The sequence below is a fragment of the Achroia grisella genome, unplaced genomic scaffold (assembly GCF_030625045.1).
Source record: "Achroia grisella isolate CSIRO2021 unplaced genomic scaffold, CSIRO_AGI_Agris_v1 utg308, whole genome shotgun sequence".
NCBI lineage: Eukaryota > Metazoa > Arthropoda > Insecta > Lepidoptera > Pyralidae > Achroia > Achroia grisella.
Window position 1 is genome coordinate 517,870 of NW_026712791.1, and position 12,199 is coordinate 530,068.

General features: G+C 32.4%; 2 protein-coding genes across 3 annotated transcripts in view; one reads left to right on the plus strand and one right to left on the minus strand.

Moving 5' to 3' along the window:
* The window catches only part of LOC131843511 (microspherule protein 1), a 29,965-nt gene extending 19,046 nt beyond the window's left edge, over positions 1-10,919 (minus strand). The window contains exons 1-7 of one of the 2 annotated variants that reach the window (XM_059192178.1): positions 10,707-10,919; positions 10,517-10,633; positions 10,108-10,432; positions 9,206-9,424; positions 8,300-8,456; positions 7,841-7,952; positions 6,994-7,147 (exon numbers count right to left, since the gene is read on the minus strand). In XM_059192178.1, coding sequence (XP_059048161.1) covers positions 6,994-7,147; positions 7,841-7,952; positions 8,300-8,456; positions 9,206-9,424; positions 10,108-10,432; positions 10,517-10,623 — 1,074 coding nt within the window. In that variant the 5' untranslated portion in view covers positions 10,624-10,633; positions 10,707-10,919. Of the gene's footprint in view, positions 1-6,993; positions 7,148-7,840; positions 7,953-8,299; positions 8,457-9,205; positions 9,425-10,107; positions 10,433-10,516; positions 10,638-10,706 lie in introns of both variants that reach the window. The other variant, XM_059192179.1, reaches the window with a different exon arrangement.
* A 449-nt stretch (positions 10,920-11,368) lies between these two features.
* Positions 11,369-11,872, plus strand: LOC131843501 (large ribosomal subunit protein mL42). The gene has a single exon (XM_059192168.1). It carries the CDS (start codon positions 11,478-11,480, stop codon positions 11,817-11,819), a length of 342 nt encoding a protein of 113 aa, XP_059048151.1. The 5' UTR covers positions 11,369-11,477; the 3' UTR covers positions 11,820-11,872.
* The last annotated feature ends 327 nt before the right edge of the window (positions 11,873-12,199 follow it).

Below are 12,199 nucleotides of genomic sequence, written 5' to 3' on the forward strand. Positions count from 1 at the left end.
TTTAATTTGTGGAGATAATTATAAACGGCATGATACGAACGGTTTTTTCACTTCTCTCTAATAATATCTTTATTCATAAGACAAATGAATCCGTAGCGCATTCGAAATTTAAAATAAATACTAGTTTTTATGTCTCATACAAATATTGTACCAGGACTTGGTATATGAATTAAAAGTTGTTACTTAACTACTTAAGTCGGGAAAACACGTATGTTGGTGTAATCTAGAGAACCATTTGTCACTGAAACATTCATATTTCATATGTAACATACATTTCTAATGTAAATACAAAACGGACGACGCCGTGACGATCGGGGGCAATCAATATTGTATGCCGATGGTGATGTCGATAGTGAATGAAATGAATGGATATATAGGTAGCTCTTTTTTTCTGAAACACACGGCACGGCCACCGTGTCATTAGGGGTTGTGGCCTTGATGCTTGTCAGGCCCTGACACAACTGTGCTATTTATTATGATTATGACCCGCCGATATGGTGACGGACACACGAACACTATTGAAGATTCTATAGTAATACAAACCGTTCCGGCAAACATTGCTTTGCCAAATAAATTGTTGGTTGTATGTATTTTTATCATAAAAAATAAATAGAAAATTTCTCATTTCTCATACCTAACGAGTAAACATATAAAACATTCATCGCGCATAGAATTTTTTTATATATTTCTAGCTACGGACGGGAATACAATTTTTATACATATAACTTTTATCTTGAATCTCTCTATATATTTCTAAAAACTGCATTAAAATCCGTTGCGTATATAGTTTAAAAGATCGAAGCGCACATACAGCGGATGCGACTTTATTTCATACTATGTAAAGAAAAAGATTATAAAGCCGTGTAGTTTGTTTGATTGATCGCGTTCACCTGAGGAACTACTGTTACATACCGTCATGACTGTTATCCCAGAAAGGGTAGACGCATTGTCAACTATCGATGTTATGGTGAACGCAATATTTTATCGGTGTTTTCCATCACCTGGGAGTCAGTCAGAAATGTAAATTAACACAAAGTTTTTTTTATGTTGGCCAGATTTGTACTTACGACGTCTTGTGTGTAATTTAGTATAGTAAACTTTTAGGTCCCGACGCTGTACTAGTTGGAATTGATACATTAACAAACTGAAGCAATATATAAAACTTAATAACTCAATGAAAGGCATATGTTGTAATTAATAATAAAACCAAAATATTGTAGAAAAAAAATATAATTTATATATATATTTAATAAAAAACGCCAACTGGTTGTAAATCCATATAAGTATAATAAACATAAGTCACTCAGGTAATACAAACAGACATAAACATGAATACAAATGTTTGATTTGTACCGCGATTGAACCCACGACCATCGGAAAGCAAAGTAAATCAAACGTACATATCAGTTATTTAGGACGTTACGCCCGCATACCTTAGTTGGCACAGAATAATGATAAAATCTTATTTCGTTCCTGAAAAGAGTTTATTAGACTTGAATTCAATTCTAATAAACTCTTTTCAGGAACGAAATAACACACCCTCTTACTTCCGATGGTCGCGGTTTCGATTCCTCGTACTATGCAAACATTCGTATTCATGAGTATAATTATTTGTATCGTGTATGGGTTGTATGTAGATTATGTATGTATTAACTAAATATTTTTTTAAGCATTTATATCAATTGTCAAGTATGGGTACTTGACAATTGATATAAATGCTTAAAAAAGTCTACAGGGTTACTATTATTATTATTATAGAAAGAAGGCACAGGAGAGAACACACGACACTACTTTAGTAGCAGACTATAGTATTATTATTATTTTAGTAGTTCTTTCGTAGTATTGTTTTAGAAGTTTACGAAGAAATAGTATTTTTTCATGGTTCGTGTTGGCGGCCATATTTGTCGTATAATGTCGTTTGTCCTACGCTTCAACTGCTGCAAATATCAAATGTGACGTTCATATAAACTCTACATTATCATTTCATATTGTTTCAAATAAGACATGAAACTGGCAAGTATACACAATCACGCAAAAAATTTTAAAGAAAAAAAAAATATGTTCTATTTTGCAATCATTCGACGTTTAAAAAACAGTTTTATTTCTTTTACGCTATGTTTTCTGTTCAAAATATAATACGGGAGCTTTTTTAGCAGTTTGTAAAAAGTAAGATGCGAGAATGATAAGAAATCGCGTCAACATAATATCATCAATCTGGCTGTTTGTAACAAATCGTTACACGTTAGTATCTATAATGAGATTCAATATAATTTATGTACATATTTAACATATTCTATTTTAGAATATAATAGGAACGAAAAAAAAACTGTAAGAAGTATAGGTAAACATAATCTTTGTCAAGATCAGACTTTTATGTAAATATGGCTTTATTTAAAATGTAGTTGGTCTAAACAGTTTGGAGAATTAGTATGCAGGTACTGCGGATAAGAGGCCATCCATAAATTACATCTTGTGACATTGTGTGATAAAGGGGTGGGAGGGGTGCTAAATCTCGGGACGTCACATTTCAAATTCAAATACATGTAAGTATTCAATCACAAAATTAGAATTATTAACTTAGTTCTTTTCAACTGAAGTAGCTAGCTGAAATAGACGGTAGAGATAGTGTTAAAAATTATGACGTGCACGAGAAGCCGAAAGGACCTATAGGAATAATTATTTGTGATTTATGATTTGATTGATAGAAAAGAAAATCAATTCAGTAGGTGACAGACTGTATACAATGTACTTATACATTGTCACAAAGGACTGAGCCGTTTGTTAGTCGCCTCGTTAGTAGAGTTTATTAAACATTTTACAAATATTATAAACGCGAAAGTTTGCGAGTATGGATGGATATTTCATACTATTTCACACAAAAAATAATGAATGCATTTTCATGAAACTTTACTGTAATATAGCTTATACATCAAAATAATACATAGACTATACTTTAAATTGATATTATTTAAATTAGGCGAAGTATAATAATAAATGTCAAGTAAGTATGATGCAGACATGTCAATGAGATAATAATATTATGTACTGAATGATACCACATCGTTGTCGATGGTACTTGTAAAACTTAGATAGTTTCAAGAAACTTAAAGACTGTACAAGTAGAAACTTACGCAATAAAAATAAGCTAATTTTACCTAAATGCCGTCTACACAAAGTTAGTAATTCATTTTATGGTAATTGCGTAAGATTCTATAATAAACTGCCAGAGTCTACGCTAAATCTTACAGAGAGGCAATTCAAGTCTTATATTAAACAAATGTTATGTAAAAAAGCCTATTATAAGATAGATGAATTTATAGATGATAGCAATATATAGCAAGAATAAGTTTATTTGCGGACAACGTTATAATTTTAATTTTCATACTGCTTTCTTGATATATGATAGCGTAGCGGCTTTTGTATTGATTGCCGCATGGATCCTTATGTAAAGTGCGAATACTGTAACTACCATATAGTAATTTTTGTAGCTGTGACGTGGTCGTGTGGAATGAGTAGTCATGCTCGCTAAAATGTCCAGACATGTGGCGGCGTGGTGGGCCGGGTCAATGGGCTCCCTAAAATATGGTCGAGCGCAGTGATGGCTGGCTCATCCGTCATGCTCGTGAGCGAGTGCTGCTTGTAGGGACTGGTCTGCTCTTATCACTACGACTGATTTAATCTTATTGCATGATTATATTTGACCCAAAAAATTAGTGCTTGTTGGTAGTTTGTATTCACACGTTTCGACTTGTAAATGTAAAGTTACAAGGATTATTTAAAAGAGCAACACACAAGTTTCTTGCTCGTTCTTCTTGTGATGAGACAGCTTTCCGAACTAGTGGTAGATAAAAAACAAATTATTATGACTATTCAAAAGTGCTTTAATTAAGTTTATTTGAATAAATGATTTTCTATTCTATTCTATTATATTCTTGTCGCCTACGACATCATAAATGTGTGAAATCTTAAAACTGTTACCGCGACATTCTATGCTTTCTTTTAAGATAAAAGATGTTCAGTAAAAAAAACTATTGTAATGATCTAAAAATGAGATATATTTCAATTATATTCTGTACATTTAAAAATCGATAGGTAATATAATTTTACATGTAATTATTTAGGCAATTTTACGTATTGTAATAAATCCCAGTAGTCGTATCAACGATATAAATCGCAGGAAATAACAAGCACGAGGCTACACACGTGTGTATGAATTTGAACACGTATTTTTACAATAAAGTGTAATTTTGGTCTACGATCCCTGTTGTTGTCTATCACAGTATTAATTAGACACTAAACCGTTGGGTATACAAAAATATATAATAAAATTCTTATTAGAAAATATAACATAAATATGAATTATAAAGGTATATGGCCAGTAAGTCAGCAACAATCTCGTTACTAGCAAAGAATCATATCAGGCCGACCTCCACGTAGGGCCTTCTGGTAGCCATCGTTGTTTTAATAGATATTTCAAAATCCTACTTAAATCATAAGACAGTTAACATGACAACAATTTGGTAGAGAGTTAACGAACAAAACACCTTTAGATACAACTACTTCCAAATCTGTATAGCGTACCTTACAAAAAAATATATCTATACGTATATGTACTATAGTATTGAGGACTAGCTAATATATAGCTATACATATGTTTTTGTTCAATCTGTGTTACTAGAGCAAAGACGTACATATTCAAAGTATTAAGGGGGTGGTATATCGGCGCTACGGTGGCAGATAGTCGTCGTCAGTGCCGTGACCGCAGAGACAATTTATATTTATAGTATACTAGCTGTCCCGGCAAACGTTGTTTTGCCTTAAAATAAAAAATAATGATTTAGGGGTGGACTACCCCTAACATTTAGGAGGGTGAAAAATAAATGGCCGATTCTCAGACCTATTCAATACGCTCACAAAATTTCATGAGAATCGGTCAAGACGTTTCGGAGGAGTATGGGAACGAAAACTGTGACACGAGAATTTTATATATAAGATTATTTCCTATGTATGTTAGTTTATAAGGTGTTTGTAATATAGGCCATGTAGCCTAAATTAAATTAATTACAAAGAGACCAAAATTAAAAAACACGGGATAGCGACTGAATATTTTATTTATTATATGTATATTGAATTATTAATTTACGTACCTCAATTTGCTTAAGTCATTTTTCAAGAGAATTTTATCAAGGACAATATTTCAATTATCTTTATGAAAATTAAATTAGATGACTCACCCAATATGAATAACTTCAGTATTGAGCAATAACTATCACGATAAGTATATGTTGACTTTCACTATGTTATTGTCAATCAATCAATCTAATAGAAAGATGACTGAAGAAAAATATTGAATGTTTAAAATTGACACAGCTACATATACCTACAATGCAAACATTAATATTTGTAAACATAGTTCGCTCTTGTATGGCATATTATTTAATTGAGTTCATAGATTGATAGTTCTATTTCTATGTCCATGATACACCACCAACCGTTGCCATAGATACAAACTAAACAACAGACACTGGAAAGACAATAAATGCATCGAAGTATCGCCTCAATATCTTACATGACTGTGAAAACAAATCAACTAAGTATATTGAACATACGAACTGGTAATAACATTACTAAAAGTATGTTATCGATTCGACAAGCATTTTGAATGAACTTTTTGTATATAGTCGTTAACACAAAATAAATTGACAAATTAGTTCAAATTAAAGAACTTTGTATTGTTACGTAAATTGTTACGTTATTATTCATCGCATTTTTCATGAATATAATACATTATTACAATATAATATATATTACAGATATTCTTTTTTTTATTAACTAAATCGATTTTTGGGATTTTGTTACCAAACATTTCAAACTAATTATAAATACTAAAAATACTAAACAAAAATTAAATAGTTATTGACGGAGAGAGATATATTCCTTAAATTGCTTGTATCAGCGGACAACACACAGACATAAGGGCTTTACAGAGCTTCGTTTGTTATTATTTCAGGACAGTACATGTGTATTGTGTTTTAATCGTTCATCCAGAAATAATCACTTCAATTATCCGAAAAGTGAAGTGTATTCGACGAAGTTTTACCGAGAAATACGAAGGTTGATTATGATTAACAAGCGTATATTATGTAAATCAACTATATGTGCTATATAAATAAAATATAACATTGTTTATCATTTTAAAATATAAATATAACGCAAGGATGATGATGATATGTTGGCAACGTCAGAATATAAACAGTATAAATACAGGAGTTAAAATTGTTATTTCTTAAGTGGAATGAAATTTAATTCACTTAATAATTTAAAATAATTTTGCGAAATATTTTGGCGTATTTCCGGAAATAAATGTCTACATCCAGACACCATATTTTACCTCTCAGTTTTAAATTAATATTGGCATTCACATTTCGGACGAACTATTTATACCTATGTCATATAGTTAAAAAACACATTACCTAATTATTTTTTGAGCTAAAGAATTGTGTAATATGATAACTCCTGAAAGTTCCTATATATATAATATAGCGCTGTAAAGCATGTGTAATTTAAAAAAAAAAACGATTAGTAAATAATCGCCCTGCCGTCAGTTACCGGAAATCGCCCCATACAATTAACCCTCAATGTCGTCACAGTTAATAATTCGCGGATTTTGTGTCAAATCTTTCAATAATTTTCGATTAATTGCATTAGCATCATAAAAGCTTACAGGCTCAATAGCACACAGGTCCACCTGATGATAAACGATATCCATCGCCTATATAGAACAGCACTACAGACATCACGTTATCATGTGACACCCATGATACCACTCATGAGTTGCCATGTCAGAGGACTAAGATGCCATGCCTCTTAACCTGTTTCTATTCCTATTTCACTGCCTAATCTGCATCCTACAACCGACACAGATTACAATGCTGCTTTGTGGTTGAAGTAGGTGAAACTGAAGCAACCACGCTTTACATTTTAAGCACTCACCTCTCTAGACCTCATGAGGTATCGCACTAGCCGACCACGTAGGACTGCGAGCGTGTTCTTGTCTAGTTCTGCGCTGCCACCAGCCACCGACTGCACCAGTACTTGCCACCGCGATAAAGAATTCTCCAATAACCGTATATCTTTTTTTTCTATCCTATAAATAGGAAATATATTGAAATGTATGTAAATATATTGTAAATCGATTACGATTATTTTCTGTGGAGGCCGCGTGGAGATCGGCCTGGTGTGTTACATTACTGGCAATGGGTTCACTATTGACAATTCGACACAATCCCCTCCCTACTGTGTGTTGTAAAATCTTTTGTTAATACTTACATAGGTGTTTTATAATCACAGTACAAATATCTGAGACTGTACTATAAACACAAAAGTTTCAGTGTTGACGAATCTATGAGATTAACGAGACTGTTCGAATAATAGTGATGATGCAACAAACAAATATATCGAATAAAAAATGACGAATTTACGAAGTTTAGTTTATATTTACCAACCTAGTCACTTTTGGAAAAACTGATTATAGATTACAATTCATTGGAGTGATTTAAAAATATAATCTAAATTGTAAAGAAATAATTTTAGGTAAGGAGATGATTGTTAGTTATGAGGATTTGTGGCTTAATTGTTAGTAGTGATAAACTACTAGCAATTATCTCGTCTCGTCGATCTCCATGCTGTCCTCATGGAAGCCCCGATGATTAATTCTCCGTGAATTCGTCACAATGGGCCCTGACTTCTTGCATAATTTATTCTTTTTTAATTTTAATCAACTACACATAAAAGTAAGTTATCATTAATTGGACCAGCGTATATATTTATTTATATGTACCTATCAGCCAGTTGCATTTCAACATCAACGCCATCCTCTTTGAAGTCTGGTAATTCGGCATCATTCATAGTTTCCTCAGCATCAGAAAATGTCACAATTTTATCACCTTGATCTAAAATAAATAAAAGTCATAAGATTAATAATAAATATATATTACATATAGTAATAGTTGTACTAGTAAAGTTGGTAATTTCAAGTTATCGATAAAAAGATGTGACAGCCAGGAAACTAGTGTATAACTAGTGGACAGATTCACAGACAGCACCTGAGAGCTTCATTGGATCAGCTTTATGAATTGAAAGGAATACAAACAATATATGAATAAGAGCCAACAGATTAAATTATTGTATATAAAACAGATTACCAATTAAAGAAAAAGTATTTAAAAAGTAAAAAGAATGCGGTATTTGCATTAATAGTACATTATGTAAAAATGTATTAGTACATATGTAGACTTACTTTTAGGTAAAGGCTGTACAGTCTGGTCAGGTAGCAACTGATACTGTTTCAGCAGCTGCCAATGGCCCATTAGAGACTTTGCAGTGCGTGATGGATAGAATACTTGGGGATTCTGCTCAAGTAACTCCTGGAACTTTTCGGGTTCTGGATGTGATGTCTGCAATGATAAAAATATTAATATTCAATCTATATTAACACTTTCAAGAGTTTATCAAACTTCTATCAGAAAAACACTTCCATTTAAAAAGTCTTCATATTAAACAAGTGGGAGTAACTTCATGGGGGATTGTTAGTAATGAGTTGCTATCAATCCTCCAGTAATTATTAATTAACTGGGATGTTTTCTATAAAAGTATCTACTATAACACAGCTAGCAAGTCATATAAGGTTGCCTTCCACACACTACCACCTGGAAAACATCCAGGTTAATTCCTGCTGAATTGATAACAATGGGCTAACTGATGTGACTACATTCTCATCCTATATTCTATCCTATCTGCCAGTGGGTTGCGCATCTATATTTAATGAAGTCTACTAGTAGGTCATAGGAGATGTCTGAGTCAACAGCCATCTCTGAGATAATTTTTGAATTTATTATCAATTATAAATCCAAAAAATTATCTCAAAGATGGTCATAGGAGATGTCTGAGTCTACAGCTATTTCTGAGATAATTTTTTGGATTTATTATCAATTATAAATCCAAAAAAATATCTCATTGGCTCTTATATCCTTTTCCACTAACTCTCAGTTGGAAATATAATTTGACAATCAATATATTTTTGGATGAGTTTAGAAAAATTTTAACTCACAACTTTTTAGTTGAAAATTGGAATAGTAAACCAATAGGCCACAATGCTGTCACATACCATTATAGGTACAATCAAGAAATATACATTAAAACATACACTTGGTAATGTCCCCAACAGTTCTTCCTCTGCAGTTGAATACAATGCTTGTTGCTGAACCGCAGCAACCAGATCTGGATGCAAATTACGCATTGCAGCCACAGCCACTCTGGATATCTCTGCATTATACAGCAATGCATACCAGCGGGATTGGAGCTCACCTATAGTGAAACGGCATGAGAATTTGATCCCACGGTGGACTACCCTCAAATCATTTGTCTGAAAAGAAACAGAAAAATTAACATTAATAGCTACATAATAATAATGTTATTAAAGGAATATTGGCACTGCCTTTTTAAGAGAGAATAGGGTCTGAGAACAGCATTAAAAATTATTTTGGTACACAAAATTCATGGAAAGAAAGAGGTAATGACTTTATTCTGCAATGCAAGTAATGGTGGGAAGATATTAATGGTGGTTTAAAAAGGTACTTCTATTGGGTATAAAATATCCTGATATAACTTCATATACATCTGTAACACCATTCTATTTAGAAAACTACTATGAATTCTGTGACCTAGCAGTTTTGTACACCATTTTACTTCTAATTCTGGTTGCAGGTTTGATTCTGCACTGGTATTTTCTATGTATATTATGTTTTTATAAAATGTATTTCAGTATTTATATCAGTTGTGTAGTAGTATTGAGTCCGATACTTTACTTGAGAAGCTTGAGACTAGATTGTTCTCTTTGAATTATCCAGGAATGTTATTAGTATTAATATTATAGACTTTTGTCTTGAGTTTATGTCTATTATTTGGTCAAAATTAAAAAACCTAAATACTTCATAATTAAGACTAAGTTAACCTCATTGTGTAATTGTAATGTAAGCATATAGCACACCTACTTCTTGGAATTATTACTTTTAATAACTTTAACATCATATTTATAATTATTAGTACCTGTTGAACTCCTAATATAAGAGCCAAGTCATCAGTGGGCTTCCATCGGCCCAAATCCTTTGTAGATAATTGACTTAATTGCCCTTTACGTCTAGCCTTCTTTCCCGTGCTCCCGCCCATAGATATCTTACTTGAAGTTCGACGACGCTCCTGCCCAGAAGAGGTCGGGTTTGTAGGTGTATTGTTTATCATAGCGAACTCAGGCAACTGACTTGTATATGACTGAGTACGCATTCTCTTGTCGCCTTTACCTATAGATGCCCCAGGCAATCTATATTCAACTAACTCATCGTCAAACCGTCTACGTTTTATAGATCTGGAAGAACTGCAATCATAAAAAGTTAATTTTAGTTTGAATAAAAGTTATAAGACAATATGCAAAATTAAATGTAATAGGAAAATATAAAACCTGCGACGTTTGTTATTATCTCGTGGAGTTGCATTTTCATACGTCCCTGCAGATCCAGGATACTCATTACTATCGGAAGCATTAGATGGAGTTGCGGGAAATTCCATTACCTAGGTACTGTCTTGGAAAAGGAAAACAAAACTGTTACTTTTATTAAAGAAAAATGAAGAATTTTATAGACTAACACTACATTAGAATTACAATTCCAAAACAAATATTTTTGTTGTTGTAAAACACAATATTTTATTCGTAGGATTATGACTTGGTATAGTTTATTAAGATAATTAAAACTAAAATTAATTGTTCTTTAATAGTTTCTAGGTATTTAGATATGAATACGTCGCACTTTTGTTTTATTATTAGTATTTAATTGTCATAAACTGTTATAAAATAAATTATAAAACTAAAAAGACAAAATAATTGTAAGCTAGAAACACAGATTACACGAAATAGCACAGAATACTAAATGTCGAGTGTTACTGTGTTACCAACCTTCAAACACTTAGCTAAAACATAAAGAAAATACGTCATATATTATTTTGACTATATCATTTTGACCTCTGAAATGGGTCTATTTCAGAGGTCAAAATCTTACAAACCTATACCTATATGTACTTGGATCCTCGTTTGGTCCGTTATGGACTTACATATTTGTTTTTTACATTTATATATATAGGTCATGTATACCTTAGAGCTTTAGATGTACATTTCATTGTTTTATTCCTTTGGCAAATGGAATTTTTGTCAATTTTATTGAGATTGTAAGGCAGATTCCTGTCTACAGTGCCGTTTATTGAGATTGTGCTCTGTGCTGATGACATAAGTGATTGCTCTCAATCTATCAACAATCAACATCATTCGGTCATTCCTTCAATTTGTCATTATCATGAACCTAAATAACCTAATATTTTATTGTATTTGAATTTTTTTATGTAAAAAATTAAATTTTCATAATTGGTCAATGGCGTGTTTAAATCGCAAACTACTAATTACGCCAAGGAATATATTATTTAGGTATTTTAATAAAATCGTTATTACTGATGATGGTTCCACCATAGTTGCACTTCACACCGAACCAGAATTTCCCTACGAACATTCAAGACCACTACCTGAGGAAGTTAAAGATGAATCTATATTGAAACTGAATGATATTAATGAAGCAAGAAGAGTATTTAAAGATATGACTCCAGAAATGTCTAGGAAACAGTTGTCCACACTTACGATGACTACTGAACATCGATGGTTTCCTAGAGCTCGTGATAAGAAAGCGAAGAATACAGAAATGAATAGGCCTTATTTGTAAATAAATACCAATAATTATGTTAATGTAGTTGAGTAATAAAATGAAATATTAATCCAAATAGATTTGTGTATCTCTTTATCTAATATAAATATAACATCCTGTCAGGGTTTTTTTTATGGATGATAATGGTATAGTGCCCCCGCCTCCTCTAACGGTTTACGCTGGCGGGGCACCAGTGGACGATGATAAGATGAAAGGTCAGGTCAGTTAGCCCATCGTGACATTTACCAAAAATTTATCATGATGGTTTCCAGAGGAACTGCGTGGAGGTCAACCTGACATGGTACATTGCTAGTAATGGGGTCATGAGTCCACATTACTAACAATCCGCTACCCCCTCCTGTCAAGGTTTGCTAACATGCTCCTTGATGGAAACAGTG